This window comes from Leptopilina heterotoma, unplaced genomic scaffold (assembly GCF_015476425.1).
Source record: "Leptopilina heterotoma isolate Lh14 unplaced genomic scaffold, ASM1547642v1 Lhet_131, whole genome shotgun sequence".
NCBI lineage: Eukaryota > Metazoa > Arthropoda > Insecta > Hymenoptera > Figitidae > Leptopilina > Leptopilina heterotoma.
The window spans coordinates 814,670-833,415 of NW_025110850.1; the positions used below are offsets into that span (position 1 = coordinate 814,670).

The following is an 18,746-nucleotide window of genomic DNA, read 5'->3' on the forward strand; positions in this document are numbered from 1 at the left end:
TTGAGTCTTTCCTGTTTTTTATCCATTGCTGTTGTTTGCATCGTAGAATTTAGTGGCTTTCAATAATTTCTTTATTATAGATAAATAGGGCTTTCCATGAGCAGGACAAACTTTAAATCTCAGATTTTTTTTATATTTTTACATTTTGTTGTCTTAGGAGTCAATTATAAGCTGTGAAAATAGTTTTGCAAATATTTTTGAAATTTCGATTATTTTGCAAGATCTTGTTATTTAAACTTTTTGAGTAACTTTTATTTCATTATTATTTTATTATTTTTTAATATTGTTATTAAAAAATAACGGTTTATATTTTTATGGGTACTAATGTAACGCCCGTCTATATAATAAATAAATAAATTTTTATTTCGAAATCTGTTGAAAAAAGGGTTCGATATGAAAATTGTAGGGAAATTATTGACTTTTAATAATATTTTCTTCGAAAATAAATAATTCATTTTTTTCTTTAATTTATTTAAAACAATAATTTTTAATTTTTTTACTCGATGCCCGTAAAATTTTTTCTGCAAAAAATATTTAAGTGAAAGTTTGTAGTGTCCTTAAAAAACCTTATTTTTCAATTTTCATAAAAACTATCTTTTTTAAATTTTTTTTTATCATTTTGAATGGAAAGCTGAGATTTTTTCCAATAAATTATGTAAATTTTAAAAATGGGACAACAATAGGTTTTCAAGAAAATAAAAAAAGAACAAATTTTTAAACACTTTTTGTTTATTTTATTAAAAAACCATTGTTGTCCCAATTGTTAACTTTATATAATTTTCTGGAAAATATCTCAGCTTTCCAATAAAAATAATGAAGAAAAAAAGAGGTAGTTTCTGTAAAAATTGAAAAATAATGTTTACTTTTGTAAAAACAGGGGTTAAATAATTTTTTTTGAAAAAAAGGTTTGGAATTTAAAAGAACACAAAAAATGTGGGCGGCTAACTTCTTACTCACTTTTTTTTAAAGAAAATTAGCAACTTTAAAAATAATAGAAATAATAGAATTTATTTCAAATAACTTACTTCTATTGAAGAACTGCCACATAGTTATTATTTGTAATTCATTTAATGAAGTATTTTTTAAAAAATTTTAATTTCAATTCTGTTGAAATTAGTTTCAATTTTAAAAATTTTAACGCAATTTTTTGAAACAATTAAAATATCTTAATAAATAACAAAATTCAATTATTTGAAAAAATTAAAAAAAAGTTCTCGTCAACATTTCAATTATCTTTATAAATAGCAAAATTTCACCGAAATTCAATTATATTCAGGAATTTTAATAAAATTCATTACAAAATTCAATGTTTTTTAGGAATTTTAATAAAATTCATTGCAAAAGTCAATTATTTTCATAAATAATAGTATTCATTACAAGAATTCAATTATTTTTAAAAGTAATAAAATTCAATTATTTTGAAAAATTTTAATAAAATTTAAGGCAAAGTTTCAATTATTTTCAAAAATTTTTCTTAATTCAATGATTTTCAATATTCTACAATTTAAATAAAATTTCTCAAAAGAAATCAATTATTATTAAACAAAAATTTTGATAATATTCTACACGAACAATCAATTATTTTCCAAAATAATAAAAATTTCACAGGAATTAATTTCAGGGATTTAATAATTATTTTCGTAAATAATAAAATCATTCGGAGGAAGTCAATTATTTTCATTATAAATATAACAATATTCATCAGAAGAATTCAATTATTTCCAAAAGTAATAAAATTCAATTATTTTGAAAAATTTTTCTTAGTTCAATAATTTGTATATCTATTATTTTAATAATATTTCCCAAAAGAATTCCATTATTTATAGACAATTTTGACAAAGTTCTACACGAATATTCAATTATTTTATAAAAGAATGAAAATTTCACAGGAATTCAATTATTAAAAATAGAATTTGCATAAATTTTTCGAAAAAAGTCAATATTGTTTGAATCTTTTTTATAAAATTCTTCGCAATAATTCAATTATTTTCATAAACAATAAAACTCATTGCTGAATTTCAATTATTTTTAATACAATAATAATTTTAATCCAATTCCTCGAAAAATGTAATTATTCTTAAAAATTTTATTAAAATTCGTCAAAAGAATTCAATTATTTAAAAATTTGTTGATAAAATTATGTATAAGATAAAATTATGTATAAATAATTAAATTCTCGAAGAATTTTCTAATAAAAATTGATTTAAAAATTAATTTCAGTTAAAGTTTTAGATAATAATTGAATTTTTGAGAAGTTACTAATAATTACAATTTTTAGAAATAATTGAATTTTGTAAAGGTTTCAAATTAAAATATTTGAAAATCTGAGTTTTTCATATTTTTAATTAAATATTCTGTGAAACTAATTTTTTCAGAAAGCTTAATCGAAATTTTTTGAAATTATTTAAAGTTTTTATTTTCTAACAAATATTTAATTGAAGAAGTTCCGAATAATTGAAATTTCACGTAAAATTGAATTGTCAACAAATGGATTTGAAAATTTTCAAAAGAACTTTATCAAAAATTTGATGAATTTTAGTTAAAAATTCTAGAAAATAATAGTATAGTTAAAATGAAATGATGAAAATAATGTTAAAGAAGTTACAATGATTTACAATATCTATTATTTTAATAAAATTCTATGCAAATATTTAATTATTTTCATAAATAATAAAAATTTCACAGGAGTTAGAGTGAATCAGAATATTCTTTAGGGTCAGGGAAAAAGTTAAAATTTTGTCTGTAAATTAGGGAAAAGTCAAGGAAAAACAAAATTAAATTTTTGTGGCAACCCTGATGAAAAAAGTAAAATATTTATTTTCCAATAAAATATTATTGAAAGTCAATAGTTTCTCTACAATTTTCGTATTGAACACTTTTTTCTTTTATAGATTTAGAAATAAAAATTGCTAAAAAAAGTGACTCAAAAGTTCGCTCATAAGTTTAAATAACAATATCTTGCAAAATAATCGAAATTTTGTAAAAATATTTTCACAAATTATAAATGACTCCTAAGATAACAAAATGGCAAAGTATGAAGAAAATCTAAGATTTAAAGTTTGTCCTGCTCATAGAACGCCTCATACATAATCTTTTGAAAAGAATGTTATGTTTCTTGATAAACATTTAGAAATTAGGAAAAAAAATTGAATGCCACTTGTCATTTAGTCTCACACGCTTTTCAATGTTATTCCTAATCGGTTTCTCTTTTTCTGAATAATTGAAATAATTTTTTTCTTTCTTCCCTCCTTTCTCTTTCTCTCTCTCTCTCTCTCTTTCTTTAACAGAGATCCAGCGGATAAACTTATAAGGCATCGAGCTTGTTCACTTCGTGATAATGCTTACGCCCTGATAAAAGCCGAATTGGATTCGGATTTTGAGGATAAATGTCGAGAGATATCGAAGAATAGAAAAGTCGTCAAAGTAGTGAATGTGATAAAGGACGGTAAGAGTTCGAAAGTTGATGCAACACCTGCTAATGAAAAGAGTGAGAAGAAAGACGCCACTCCATCGAGCGGTTCATTGGTTGTTAATGGGAGGAAATTTTCGAGCTCGAGAAAAAGACGAATACCCGCCTGGGCACGTGGTTACGTGAAAAAGGCCCACAAGAAGAAGAAAATTGCCTTCGAGGACAGTCCGTGCGAACCAAATACACTTAAAACACCTAATGGCGAGACAACCGGTGAGTAAAGAATTATAATTTCTTTGATTCGTAATTTACACTAAAGAATTCTAATTCCAGAGCTCGAACTAGGTCCGTAAATCCCGTAAAGGTTCGTAAATTTGCCTGACGTGCGTAAAAGTCATTTTTTTAAAAAAAAGGTTCATAAAGTTCGTAATTTGATTAAAAAAGAAGGAAAAGTTCGTAAATTGTACGATATAATTTGGAGAATTTTAAAGAAATTACAAATGTATGCAGAAATTCAATTATTTTCAAAAGCAATAAAATTCTTCGCAGAAATTCAATTATGTTAAAAAATTTCTTTAAATTCTCTTCAAAATTTCAATTATCTTTAGAAATAATTAAATTTATCTCCGAAATTCAATTATTAATATTTTCAAAAATTTTGATAAATGAACTTCTTGGCAAAATTTCAATTATTTAAAAAAATTTTCCTCAATTCAATGATTTTCAATATCTACTAATTTAATAAAATTTTCCAAAAGAATTCAATTATTTAACAAAAAAATTAATAAAATTCTACTCAAACCTTTAATTATTTTCATAAAATAATAAAAATTTCACGGAAATTCAATTATTTAGAAAATGTTTTATAAATTTCTTCGCAATCATTCAATTATTCATAAATAATAGAATTTTTACAGGGAATCAATTATATTCGTAAATAATAAAATTCTTTTTAGGAATTCAATTATTTTCATAAATAATAAAACACATTGCAGAATTTCAATTATTTTTAATACAATTTTCATCGAATTCCTCGAAAAATGTGATTATTCTTAAAAATTTTATTAAATTTAAAATTTTTTTCCGGATTTTTTAAAAAAAAATTTTTTTTTACATTTTCTAGAATTTTTAACTAAAATTATACTCAAAACTTTAATTATTTTTCAAATTATTTAAATATAATTGAATTATTTTTATAAATGACACATTTTTCGATGAAATTCAATTATTTTCAATGCAATTTTTATAAAATTTGTCAAATGAATTTCATTATTTAAAAAAAATGTAATAAATAATGGTAATTTTTTTATAATATTTTTTAATAAGAAATCAATTACTCTGAATACGATTTTAACTAATTTAATCCTAGAAAGAATTATCATTTTCTTCGCAAGAATTCAATTATTTTCAAAACTTTTAATAAACTTCTTCGCAGAAATTCAATTATTTGCAAAAATTAATAAAATTATTCACAGCAATTCATTTATTTTCCAAAAATAATAAAATCCTTCGAAGGAGTTCAATTATTTTTTTAAAAAAATAAAATTATTCTTCACAGGAATTCAATTATTTTCCAAAATTTATTAAAATTCTTTGCAGATTTTTAAAAATTAATAAAATTCTTCGCAGGAATTCAATTATTTTTAAAATTTATTAAAATTCATAGCAGAAATTCAATTATTTTCAAAAAACAATAAAATTTTTAGCCGAAATTCAATTATTTTTAAAAATTAATAATATATTGACAGGAATTCAATTATTTTTAAAAATTCTTAAAATTCTTCGCAGGAATTCAATTATTTTTAAAATTTGTTAAAATTCATCGCAGAAATTCAATTATTTTCAAAAAACAATAAAATTTGTAGCCGAAATTCAATTATTTTCAAAAATTCTTAAAATTCTTCGCAGGAATTCAATTATTTTTAAAATTTGTTAAAATTCATCGCAAAAATTTAATTATTTTTTTGTTAAAAATAAAATTCTTGACATGAATTTAATTATTTTTTTGTTAAAAATAAAATTCTTGACATGAATTCAATTATTTTCAAAACTTATTGAAATTCTTCGCAGATTTTTAAAAATAAATGAAATTCTTGGCAGGAGTTCAATTATTTTCAAAATTTATGAAAATTCACCGCAGAAATTCCATTATTTTCAAAAAACAATAAAATTTTTCGCAGACATTCAATTATTTTTAAAAATTAATAAAATATTCACAGGAATTCAATTATTTTCAAAAATTCTTAAAATTCTTAGCAGAAATTCAATTATTTAAAAACTTTTCATAAAATTCTTCACAAGAATTAAATTATTTACCTTAAGTAATTGAATTCTTTACAGAAATTGAATTATATTTTCAAAAAATAAATTCCTGCAATAAAATTCTTCGCAATAATTCAATTATTTTCATAAATAATAAAACTCATTGGAGAATTTCAATTATTTTTAGTACAATTTTAATCAAATTCCTCGAAAAATGTAATGATTCTTAAAAAAATTTATTAAAATTCGTCAAAAGAATTCAATTATTTAAAAATTTGTTGATATAATTCTTTATGAGAAACATTAAATTATTCAATAAGTTATTTTATTTTGTATTTAAATTATTGAATTTTTGTAGAATTTCCTAATAAAATTTGATTTAAAAATGAATTTCAGTTAAAATTGTAGATAATAATTGAATATTAAATCGATGTAGTGTGAATTTTTAGGAATAATTGAATTTTGAAAAGGTTTCAAATTAAAATTTTTGAAAAAATCTGAATTTTTCATATGTTTAACTAACAATTTTGTGGAATTTTAATTTTGGAAAAGTTACAAATTATTGCAGAAATTCAATTTTTTTCATAAATAATAAAATTTTTACAGGGATTCAATTATTTTCATAATTATTAAAAATATTTAATGCATTTTTTATAGAAGAATTTTAGTTAAAAACACGAAAAAAAGATTTAATTTTGGAAAAGTTACAAATTATTCGAGAAATTCAATTAATAAAATTCAATTAAATTTTATGAAAATTCGTCGAATGAATTCAATTATTTAAAAATTTGTTGATAAAATTCTTCATGCAAATTGAATTTTAAGAAACATTCAATTATTCAATAAATTACTTATTTTTGTATTTAAATAATTTAATTCTCGTAGAATTTCCTTATAAAAATTGATTTAAAAATTAATTTCTGTTAAAATTTTAGATAATAATTGAATATTAAAAGCAACGTAGCGTGAATTTTTAGAAATAATTGAATTTTGAAATTAATTTTTTTTGAAAAAGTTGAATTGAATTTTTTTAATATTATTTGAAGTTTTTAGTTTCTAATATATATTTAATTGAAGAATTTACGAATAATTGAAATTTCTTAAAATTAAATGTTGTAATGAAATAGATTTGAAAATTGGCAAAGAACTTGTTCGAAAATTTTTTAAAATAATCGATTTAAAGAAGAATTTTAGTTAAAAATTCTTGAAAATAATATTTGAATTGATAATGATTTTATCACTCGGTAATCACTCGTAATTTATACACTTAAGACATATTTTGTCTCATTTTTTATCTCTTCTTTTATCTTTTTTTTTTAAAGGAATCGATCTCGAGAAATTCCAGGAATTCGAAACGGAAGCGCAAAATGTACTTAATGGACACGTGAATATTTATGAGAATTCAGAATCGGAAGTGGAATCGCAAAATGAAAATTCCAAGGACACACCTAAGAGCATTAGCGAAATAAATAATAGTAAATCGGAGAATATGGAAGTTTCGATTGAGGAGGAAAAAACGAATGATAAAATTGATGAGAATGTGAGTTCAAATTCATCGTCGAGACGAGAGAGTATTGATGATTTGTCATTTGCTATTGAGAGCGATTCTAGTCTGACTAATGTTGAAACAAATGAGAAGATTTTAGTTGACAAGAATGAACTCGAGAATGCATTACAGCACACGGTACGAGTTACTAAAGACTTACCAATTGAAGTCTTGTGCGATATTTATGTGCAACTCAGCAGATGCGTTGGAAGGTACGCTCGTGTCTACGACAGAAAATCACTGCCAAAGGTAATTTTATTCTTGAATATCTCAACATTTTTTTTAACCTCGACGACTTTTTTTTGCACATTTACATCAATTTTTACTATTTTTAAAGTAAATTTGAATATAATTTTTATTAAAATTTACTTATTATTAAATTATTATATTATAATATTATATAAAATTATTATATGATATTATAATATTATTATTAAATTTTTATAATTTTTATTAAACGTTACTTTGCAAATAGTAGAAATTGACAGTAATGTGTAAAAATTAGGAACCTAAACTAGGTCTCACTTAAAAAAAAATAATTGTCAAAATACAACTTTATTAATTTAGATCCAATTTTGGTCTCTGAACCTTTATTTGGTTTATTTTATTACCTGAAAAAAAATTTGATTCGAAACCCCTTTGTTCTAATTTGATAACATTTTTTTACAGTACTAAAAAGTGAAATTATTATTTAAAAAATTTAGTTTTAAATATTTTTCAAAATTTGTTTTAAAGTTACACTTGTTTTCACACATTTATGAATTTTGGAAATAACAAAGTTGCCCAGGTTAGAAAAATCAGAGAAGTTAGGGAATTTTATCCAAAGTTATAAAAATTTACATATCAAATTTCCAAAAATGCCTTTTCACGTTAAAAAATTTTTTAAAAAATTATAAATTGTTAAAGTTTGCAATTTTTATTTAAAAAATTGAACTTTTGCGTATAAAATATTGAATTGTCAAATAAATTTCTGAAAATTATTAAAAATAATTAATTTGTCAAACAATTTTAGTAACAAATTCTAGAAATTAAACTTTTAAAAAAATTTTTAATTTTTAGTAACTTTAATCAGGCCTCGGATCCTATTATGACTTTTTCGATTATTTTCTAAAAAATGCGACTTTTTCGACTTTTCTTCTGAATATTGCAATAAGACACTACATTTTTAATATAAAATGCAACTTATTTCGATTTTTATAGTGTAAAAAATTACTACATATATAGACAAATCTTTCAAAAAATTATTTTTGAATATTTTTTTAAATTAAATTTTTAAAATATGCAATTAAAACAGATTTTTAATAATTGAAATTTTGTAAAATTTAATTGAATATAATTGATTGTTTTTCAAGAATTTTATTACAATTTTTGAAAATCAGCATTTGAAGAATTCTAATTGTAAATTTTGAAAATATACAATTATTTTATAAATTATTTATTTTTGTATTTAAATAATTAAATTCTCGTAGTGAAATTCTGATAAGAATTGATTTAAAAAAGAATTTTAGTTGAAACTTTAGAGAATAATTAGAAGTATTTAATTTACAAAATTGATTGTTTAAAAGATTCAATTTGTAATTTCTTAAAAAATTAGGTTTTTGAAAGATTGAAATTAAAATTTTTTGAGGATATACTTCAATTCCCGAAAATAATTTTTAAAAAATCGAAAAGAATAGGAAATTTTGAAAAAATTTTATTAAAATAAATTTTATATTTTAAAGAATTTTATTTTTTCATCTTTAAAAATTATCTATAAATATAATTGAATTTTTAAAAGTACATTATTTCATGAATTTACAAAAATTATTAACTATTTAAGTAATTCAATTCTCATAGTTTAATTCAGATAGAAATTGATTTAAAAAAAATTTCAGTTAAAATTTAAAAAAATAATTGAATATTTAAAGCGTTATAACAGAAATTTTAGAAATGAAGTAAGTTTTAAAAGATTTTTTAATTAAATTTTTTGAAAATTTAAGGGAAGCAAAAGTATAAAAATATAAAAAATTTTTATTTAAAAAAATTATTATTTATCTTGTAGCTTTAGATCTCCTGAATAAAAAATGTAAATGATAAAATGCAAAAAAAATGAACAGATTTTTTGTAAAATAAGATTAAAGTTGAAAATTCGCAGTGAAACATGTGTAGTTACTAAAACATGAATTAAAACAAAATAAGTGAATTACCCAGTTTAAAACACGTTACTCGGGGGTTCTTGAGGTCGCTGATTACGAATCCAATGTTAGTTTTTAAAAATCCAATACGTCGCTTTCAATATGGCGGACAACTTTTTATAAAATATATTGAATTCACATAAAACTCGAATGAAAACCAACGAATGGAAAAACTTTCAATAAATAAGAGGATTCTTATTGGCCAATAATCTTCATTTTTTAAAGATTGAGTCCAAATATTATATGTATTTAAAAAAAATAAATATTCTAATAATAAATAATGCCATTTCTTTCCATGGAATAATGAAAAAAATTGTACTTCCTAAATAGGAGGAGTTTGAATTTTATTTTTTATTGGCCAAAAATCATTATTTCTGTAAAGGGGTTGAAACTTATATTTCAGATTTAAACAAAATAATATTTTAACTCCTCCTATTTACAAAAAGCAATTCTTTGATTCGTAGCCTTATTAAAAAAAAATTGGGAAAATATTTCATTGTTAAAAAATATATCATTTAGTCTCAACCCCTTAAACAGAAAATAAAAACTTTTGGCCAATAAAAATAATATTCGAACTCCTGTCTACAAAAAGCAACTCGTTATTCGTTGCTTTAATAAAAAAAATTGTGAAAATATTTCATTGTTAAAAATTATATCAGTTAGTCTCAACCCCTTAAACAGAAAATAAAAACTTTTGGCCAATAAAAATAATATTCGAACTCCTGTCTACAAAAAGCAACTCGTTATTCGTTGCTTTAATAAAAAAAATGGTGAAAATATTTCATTGTTAAAAATTATATCAGTTAGTCTCAACCCCTTAAACAGAAAATAAAAACTTTTGGCCAATAAAAATAATACACCTGTTTCACTGCGAATTTTCAACTTTACCCTTATTTTACAAAAAATCTGTTCATTTTTTTTGCATTTTATCATTTAATTTTTTTATTCAGGAGATCGAAAGCTACAAGATTACAAAATTGCAAGAAATTTGGCCGAGAGTATTTTTCCCATGTATTTGGTGCGGGGTCCTTTGATTGAAATGCTAATTATAATTAATTGATTTAGAGAAGAATTTTAGTTAAAAATTCTATGAAATAATTGAATTTTTGAAAAGTGGTACCTAATTTTTAGAAATAATTAAATTTCGGATGTTTTGAAATTAAGTAAACTAATAAAACAATGAATAGTGTAATTAAAATAAATATTTCCATGTTCAGGATTTGCTCAAGGAACTACTACGATTCGAGAGCTATAAGGTGGACAAAGAAGTGAGGAGGGACAGTGAGAGCACGGAGGACCCTCTGTAAATTATTTGCCTTTGGAAACCAAGAACGTGGTAACCGATTCGTTTTACGTAGTCTTAGGCCATTAATTAAATGAACGGAGAAAAAAAGAAACGAAAACTCGTTCATAACTCGCAACGACTGCCAATTTTTACCTTAAAAAGAAAAAAAAAATAACTGACATTAATGTCAAATTAACTGTTAATAATCTACAATTCAGTCAGTGTAAATTATTGTTGTAAACTGCGCGAATTGATTGGTCGTGAATTTTTTTTTTTTCTTTATCATTGATTACATTTTTTTTATATTTTATATATATAATCCTGTGGTCGATGTTACGTTTAAAAGAGAAAAGATAAACCAAAACATAAACCACGTGTACAGTATTTTATTCGAGACAGGAAAATGAACAATGAAATTCACGTGAGACAATTTACTGAAACAAGAGACAAAAAGTATGAAACACCTCCCATAAAGTTACCTTAAAAAAAGAGGCAAAAAATTAGAACGTTTTGGCATTTTTATAAAATAGGAAAAAGAAGAATTTTTTTTAGAGAGTATTTAAAAATTTTCTTAAATTGTAAACATGTGCAGATCTAGATTATAAAGAAAGGCAAAGATTCTCTACTTTCGACGAAGAATAAAAAAAAGCGTTAGTTTTACTAAACGTTGAATTTTTTTTTAAATATTAATATTAGTCACGTTTTTTTTTAAAGCGATTGCTATTTGAACATTCCATTAATTCAATCAAATTCAATAAAAAAAACAACTTTCTGTAATGATTGTTTTTTTAGTCAAGAAATTAATTTTTAATTACATAATTATTAAGCACGCTGATTAATTACTTAATTATTTATTACATTAATTGAATTTAGTTATTTATTGAGCCTTGTACTTGATTAATTAACCAGCTAATTATTAATAAATTAATTAGCGCATTATTTGATTAGTATGTTAAAATAATTGGTTTCCTAATTAACTGGTTTACTAATTAATAATTTAATGATTAATTACTTATTAATATCTATTAATACTTATTAATAAAAAAACATTTTAATTAGTTAATTATTATTTTTATGTACTAATTGATTCATTGATTTTTAGTAATTGAATTATATTAAAATTAGCTATGTGTTTAATAAAACGATGAGTAATTTAATTAGTTTGCATGTTTAATTAATTATATAACTAATTAAGTAATTATTTAATAATTATGTGGACAATTAGCTAAATTATTCGATTATCAATTAAAATAATTTTTCCTATTTTAAGACTCGGTAGTTAGCATAATAATATAAAATTAAGATGAGAATAATTGACTTGATAGCGAGAAAAATTAGTGACTAGTTTTTTTTATGTTTCAAAACAATTTTTTTTTTCCAAAATCATCAAATTTATTACTTTCCCTTTTTTTTAATGAGAAAGTATCGAAACAAAATTTTAAGTTGTATATTTAAGTAAAAAATTAATTTCGCCCCTACGCCTGTGCAGTTAATTTATTATTGTTGTTAATATTATTATTATTATTATTATATATTATTATATTATTATTAATTATTATTATTAATATTATTATTATTACTATTATTATTATTATTATTATTATTATTAATATTATTATTATTATTATTATTATTATTATTACTATTTATCGTTTAATTAAATTTCTCCTGTTTTTAAAAATAGTTGTACGATAAATTTAGCTGCAGGGCAGCTTTTTTCGAAAAATGTTTCTGTACTTTTTTTCTATTTGAAAAAATACAGAATAAGCAATCTGCGCATGCGCAATAGACCCCTTGGATTGCGATTAATTTACTTTAAATTTTGATAGTATTGGTTTTTTTTCATTTAATATTGTCATCGAAGGAAATACTTTTGTAATTGAAATATAATATTAGGATTTATTTAAATCACGATATACCTCGATAAAATTAATATTAAGTTTTAGAATTAGAATATTATTACTAAATATTTAGTTACCAAAATGCGATTCGAAATTTTTTTTTGTTCTTTATTTTTCTGTTTTTTTTCGATTTTAAAATTCACTGTGATCTCTTTATTTAAACTAAGAAAACAAATTATTTCATTATTTCGTTGATGAATTTCGAAAAGAAAATGTTGAATTTTGAAAATGTTTTTGTATTTTTTTTCATTAAACATTTTAAATGGACAATTTTTAAATTTAATTTCTCGATTTCAATTTAAATAGTTTATATTTTCTTGTTTCTGATTTAAATAAACGTCACATTTTGTTTCATCGTAATATTAATTTGTCTATGCGGTTTAAAAGTAAAAAGGAATGTTCGATTAATGTATAGAAAAGTAGAATAAAATTTATCTTGTGTTAAAAAGAAAATAAAAGTCGTCTTTTGAAATTCAATGGTAGAAAAATATTGGAAAAATTTTTAATTAATTTATCGCGCATTAATAATTTTGCTCAGGTATGTAATTCTACATAAATAAATAAGAAAATTTTGAAAAATTTATTTTTTAAGATTATCGACTAAGTTGTTAAAAGAACGAATAAATAAGAATTGAGTAAATTGTAAATGAATATATAAATATGTAATTGATTAATTCCGCTCATTGGCCTAGAGAAAAGTAATTGATCAGCAATCAGACTGATTCTTCATCAATGTTCGATTAAATTATTATATTGTGTATATGTTGAGAGAGAGTGAAAAATAACGAGCGAGAGAAAGAAAGTCCTAAAATTCTCATTATTATTGAAATTCCACGAATGCTGCCAATTTAATAACTGTTTTAAAAATAAATATAACACAATTTTTTTTGTGCACTGTAAAATAAATATAGAGGTGCAAAAAAAAAGAACTGAGTAGAATAAATTGTATCTAGTTAAACAAATAAAATGTTTCGATATTGACGAAACAATATACAATTTTTGTGTGTAAAATGCGAGCGATTTTTAAAAACCAAAGAGAGGGAGAGATATCATCGTTTACAAGTAGCTTTTGTATTTTTGCCTAATTTTTCTTCTCCTTTTGTCAACTTACTCTCTGAAAAATGTTAAGCAAATGCGAAAATCAATTTGTCAGGAATAAGTTTTGGATAAAAGGAAATAAATACAAAATGAAAAGTGACATTTTAGGAAAAATAGTAGCTTAAGGTAATTTTAATGGGAGGTTGCGAAAACGATTGAAATCGCTCTTTTAATTTACAAAAAAAAATTATTTGTCAATTTTCTTATTAATTCTTTTTTTAAAAATTATTTTGAAGATCTCGCTTACAAATTTTGATCTCTTCTGACCACTAATATTGTCCTTGGCATTAAGGTGTGATATGAGTTAAGTAAATAAGATAGAGAATTTAGTAAATGGACCAAGTGGCAGAATTTTTAAAGAAGAAATAAAAAGTGAGTTCTTCATTTTTCGACTGTTCTTCAGGGCTTCCCCCCTTTTTTTCACAAAAAGAGCCAATAATTCTCGAATTTTTTTTTCTTTGTGATTGATAAGAACTGATTTTTTGTCTTTTAATTAAACAAATTTTTTATCAATGAATTCCGTAATAATTGTAATATTCACAAAAAAATGTGTATTATATTTGAAAAAAATAATTTTTTTTCATGAGAAAAATGTTGCTTACTTTATTTTTTCATTATTCTAATTTAATTTCCAAAGAAAAAATAATTTGGATTGATTTTCGAGAGAATTCCTTTTTTTTATAAGAGACAAAATTAATTTTTTAAAAGTATTTTCAATATAAGAATTTTGTTTAAGATATTTATATTTTATATTGTTTATACGAAAATTGTTCAATGAAATGAAAAAATTTGAAAATTCTTGCAAAAATATTTAAATCATTTTTCCCATGAAAAATCGTTTTTTTGGTACAATATTTTGAAATGACTAAACAAATCATTACTCGCAAAAAGAAAAAGACTTACGTTTATGGTCCTTTTCTTTTTGCTATAATACATATATATATATATATATATATATATATATATATATATATATATATATATATATATATATATATATATATATATATATATATATATATATATATATATATATATATATATATATATATATATATGATAAAAAAACCATAAAAATATAATTTTTTTCTTTAAATTCTAACTCGAAGTTGTCGAGACTGCTTAAAAATATTTTTCCTCTTGTCCTTTTGTAAGCATAGTAAAAATAATATTTCTTGTTATTTTTTAAATACGATGGATTAATAAAAAGGAAAATAGCAGTCTCAAGTACGTAAGATATTACACGAAAGTTATTATAATACTTATAAGTTTGTAAACGTTATTGACAAGCAGAAAAGAAAGAGCGAGAAAGAAAGAGAAAGAGCATACACTGCCTTATTTATTTTAACATATACGTACATTTAATTATCATAAATTGTAGTTAAATAAACAAAATTTCGTAATTTATTGAAAGTTTTTATTGTGAAATCCTAACTTTTGTTTACAGCTTTTTAGTATCTTTCATAGACCCTACAGTAGGGTGTCCCAAAAAAATAAAAAGTTTTTTTTTATTGGGTCTCATCCCCTAAAATTCTTTCAAATTGTGTAAAAATAAGAACACAATATTTGGAAATAAAAAATTTTAATATTAACCCGTGGTTCAGAGCCTTTGAACCATAAAAACGCTAAAAATGTAGTGTTTTTTCATTTTTAACATAAATATAAATGTCAAAATATAATGAATAGGGTGTCATTGTAAAGATAATTAAATTACCTTTTGATCCATATGTCATAGTATAAGATTCAATGAAAATTAAGAGTGTTACAGTCGATTAAAGATTAAATTTCATGAAAATTTTGATGATTTTTATTTTTTAGACACTCAAGTAACTTGTACTTTTTTACATTAAACAGTAAAAAATATTTAAGTTTTAATTTTTTTATTGAGAGTCTGTAACATTACGAAAATTTTTAGCCCTTGTGGACCTCGATTTGATTGAAAATGACAATTATACACTAGATTTAGTGAACGAAACTATTTTTTTTATTCTTATCATTCCTTCAACATTTGGAGCAAAAATTGAAACAATAAATTTAGATATAACCACTAAACTTACTAAAATCAGTGATAAAAAAATACTGAAGTCGCTGATTTAGAGTCCAATGTCAGTTTTTCAAATTTCAAAATGGCGGAGAACTTCATAAAAGTCGATCGAATTCGTCTCAAAATCGGGTAACGGATTTTGAGACGAATTTAATCGACGATTAAATTACGGATTTTTGTAATGTTACAGACTCTCAATAAAAAAATTAAAATCTAAATATTTTTTACTGTTTAATGTGAAGAAAGTACTAGTTACTTAAGTGTCTAAAAATCATCAAAATTTTCATGAAATTTGATCTTTAATCAACTGTAACACTCTTAATTTTCATTGAATCTTATACTATGACATATGGATCGAAAGGTAATTTAATTATCTTTACAATGATACCCTAATCATTATATTTTTACATTTATATTTATGTTAAAAATGAAAAAACACTAAATTTTTAACGCTTTTATGGTCCAAAGGCTCTGAACCACGGGTTAATATTAAAATTTTTTATTTCCAAATATTGTGTTCTTATTTTTACACAAATTGAAAGATTTTTAGGGGATGAGACCCAATAAAAAAAAACTTTTTATTTTTTTGGGACACCCTACCCTACAGTCCTTAATGTTTACATATTTGAAAGGTCAAGATCATTCTTCAAGAGAGTCACATAAAACTCTTCGAGTGACTCTCTTGGGAGTTCCAGTGTAATTTAATTATTTGAACCTATCAAACTGCATGCAGTACATTTCAACGAAATAAATAGCTAAAATGAAAAACCAAATCAAAATAATATTCTTTCCTTATGTAGGAGGAGTTTAAATCATATTATGATTTAAACTCCTACATAAGGAAAGAATTCTTTTGGTTAATTATTCGAATTAAAAATATTAGATATATTTTTGTAAAAAGAAAAAAAATCTAATAAATAACAGGGTGTCTAGCGTCCGGGAAAAACGGGAATTTAGTTCGACCGGGAAATTGCCGGGAATTCAAAAAAATATCCGGGAATTTTTGGAAAGTTTCGCTAATTCAATAAAATCTATAAAAAAAATTTCAATTTAAGGTAGTTCTCTCTTCTCTTTTAAAAAATAATTTTCGATAGATTTTCTTCAAATTTTGAGGAAATATTTCTTCGGGTGCCCTTTAAATGTGGTAAAAATTTCAAAATCTTTTGCCATGTCAAAAAACGAGATATTATTGTGGTTGACATTTTTTAATTTTAACATAATCGCATGGAAAAGTGAAAGTTTGAACTTGAATAAGTCAAAATTTAGCATCGCAAAGGGTTTTGAAATTTTTACCACATTTAAAGGGCACCCGAAGAAACATTTCCTCAAAATTTAAAACAAATAAATTTTTACAAGTGAAGAAGCCGGAGAACTACCTTCAGTCTTATATTTTTCAAAAATTAAAAAAAAATATATTATAGGTACATATAAATAGGCAATTTCACGTTAAATTTCAGTCCACATTTTCAATTAGGATAAAAATATATTATATTGTAAATCTATTTTTTCATTTTTTATAGGTAACCAAATTTTAGAATTTTTAAAAGTAGACTTATTTTCAATTATCTATAACTTTAAAACTATTGAATTTAGAAAACTGCCAAGAACAGGTTTAGTATTTTACTTATCTATTACATACTTACAAATAATAAGGATAGTTTGCAAAAAATATTTTGGTCCTCTATAGAATAGAAAAATAAAGGATACGTATACCTTTTTTCTAAACGGAATAAATAAAATATACTTGTGATGTAGAATTGACCGTATATTATTATTATTTATATATAATTGTTGCATAAGTTTTTAACATTTTAAAGTCTTAAATTGAAAGTTTAAATATAAATTCTAATGTTTTTAGCTTATTGCAGTTGAACCTCAGTGACTTTTAATGTAAATATCTAAAAGAAGACATAAATGCCATTGGATATTGCAAAATAATTCCGAAACAATCATTTATCCACAAAATATAAACAAAAAAATAGCAATTTCTATTATTCGAACTTTTGATTATCTGAATCAGATCCTAATGCCTGAATTAGTTCGGATAATTCAGTTTCTACTGTATTTAAAAAATTATGAAATTTTAATAGTATAGTCATTAATGTCTTAAAAATAAATCCGGGAATAATTTAGTTTTAGGTCCGGGAAATCCGGGATTTTGCCGGGAATTTTAAAATCATAATTCGCTAGACACCCTGAAATAATAAGGTATTTATATATTGTGAATATATTAATTGATGTTAAAAAGGGGCGCTTTTTAGCCACCAATAAATTTATGTTCACGTTATCCTTTGAGAAAGGCGAAGGATTCGCCTCTATATGAGAGGATTCGCAGTGTTTTTTGATGCCTTCGCTATGTAATCGCGGATGAGTTGAAATTGTACTGGCCTCAGTACAATTTCAGTCCGTTTTTTTAATGTTCCGGTAGATATTTTTAAAGTCCTTTAACAATCGTTTAAAATGTAGGTTATGTCAACAAACCATTGTTAACAGTTTGGAAGTGAAAATAAAAAATGTTAACAAAATTTTCAACGAAATTCCCGTTAAATTTTAAACTTATATTGCAACCCCTGCTTTAAGGGCATGTCCAAGTTGTGAAATGTAAACAAACCAAAAGGTAAACAAACCAAGCACTAAAATCGCACTTTTGTAATAGCCATTTCTCCCACAAAAATTAATATTTTTTCACATTCTTTACAAAAATGGAAAATTAGAGTTTCAAAGTGTCCAAAAAAATCATTTTTGGCTATGAGCAATAAAAGGCAATTAGTAAAATAACTAATTAAAATTACCTGTAAAATAGCATTTTTGACGCGTCGCGAAAAATAAACTGTTTGAGTATATCAACCGCACGGATGATGAAGAAGTTCCATGTCAGCGATTGGACCTTCAACATGTGAAAGGGGAAATTTTTCCCTTTCCTCCTTGAAATTACAAGAGAAAGGGTAAAATCTTCTTCATCGTCCATGTGGACGATTTTGTTTTGAATGAAACTTAGTTATTTTCTCATTTTTTTTAGTTATGCTA

General features: G+C 22.8%; 1 protein-coding gene across 3 annotated transcripts in view; it reads left to right on the plus strand.

The window, feature by feature from the left end:
- Nucleotides 1-11,453, plus strand: part of LOC122513038 (ATPase family AAA domain-containing protein 2-like) — a 32,726-nt gene extending 21,273 nt beyond the window's left edge. For all 3 annotated transcript variants that reach the window (XM_043629268.1, XM_043629267.1, XM_043629270.1), the window contains 3 exons: nucleotides 3,288-3,682; nucleotides 6,994-7,466; nucleotides 10,609-11,453. In XM_043629268.1, coding sequence (XP_043485203.1) covers nucleotides 3,288-3,682; nucleotides 6,994-7,466; nucleotides 10,609-10,698 — 958 coding nt within the window. In that variant the 3' untranslated portion in view covers nucleotides 10,699-11,453. The remainder of the gene's footprint in view (nucleotides 1-3,287; nucleotides 3,683-6,993; nucleotides 7,467-10,608) is intronic.
- Nucleotides 11,454-18,746: the final 7,293 nt, after the last annotated feature.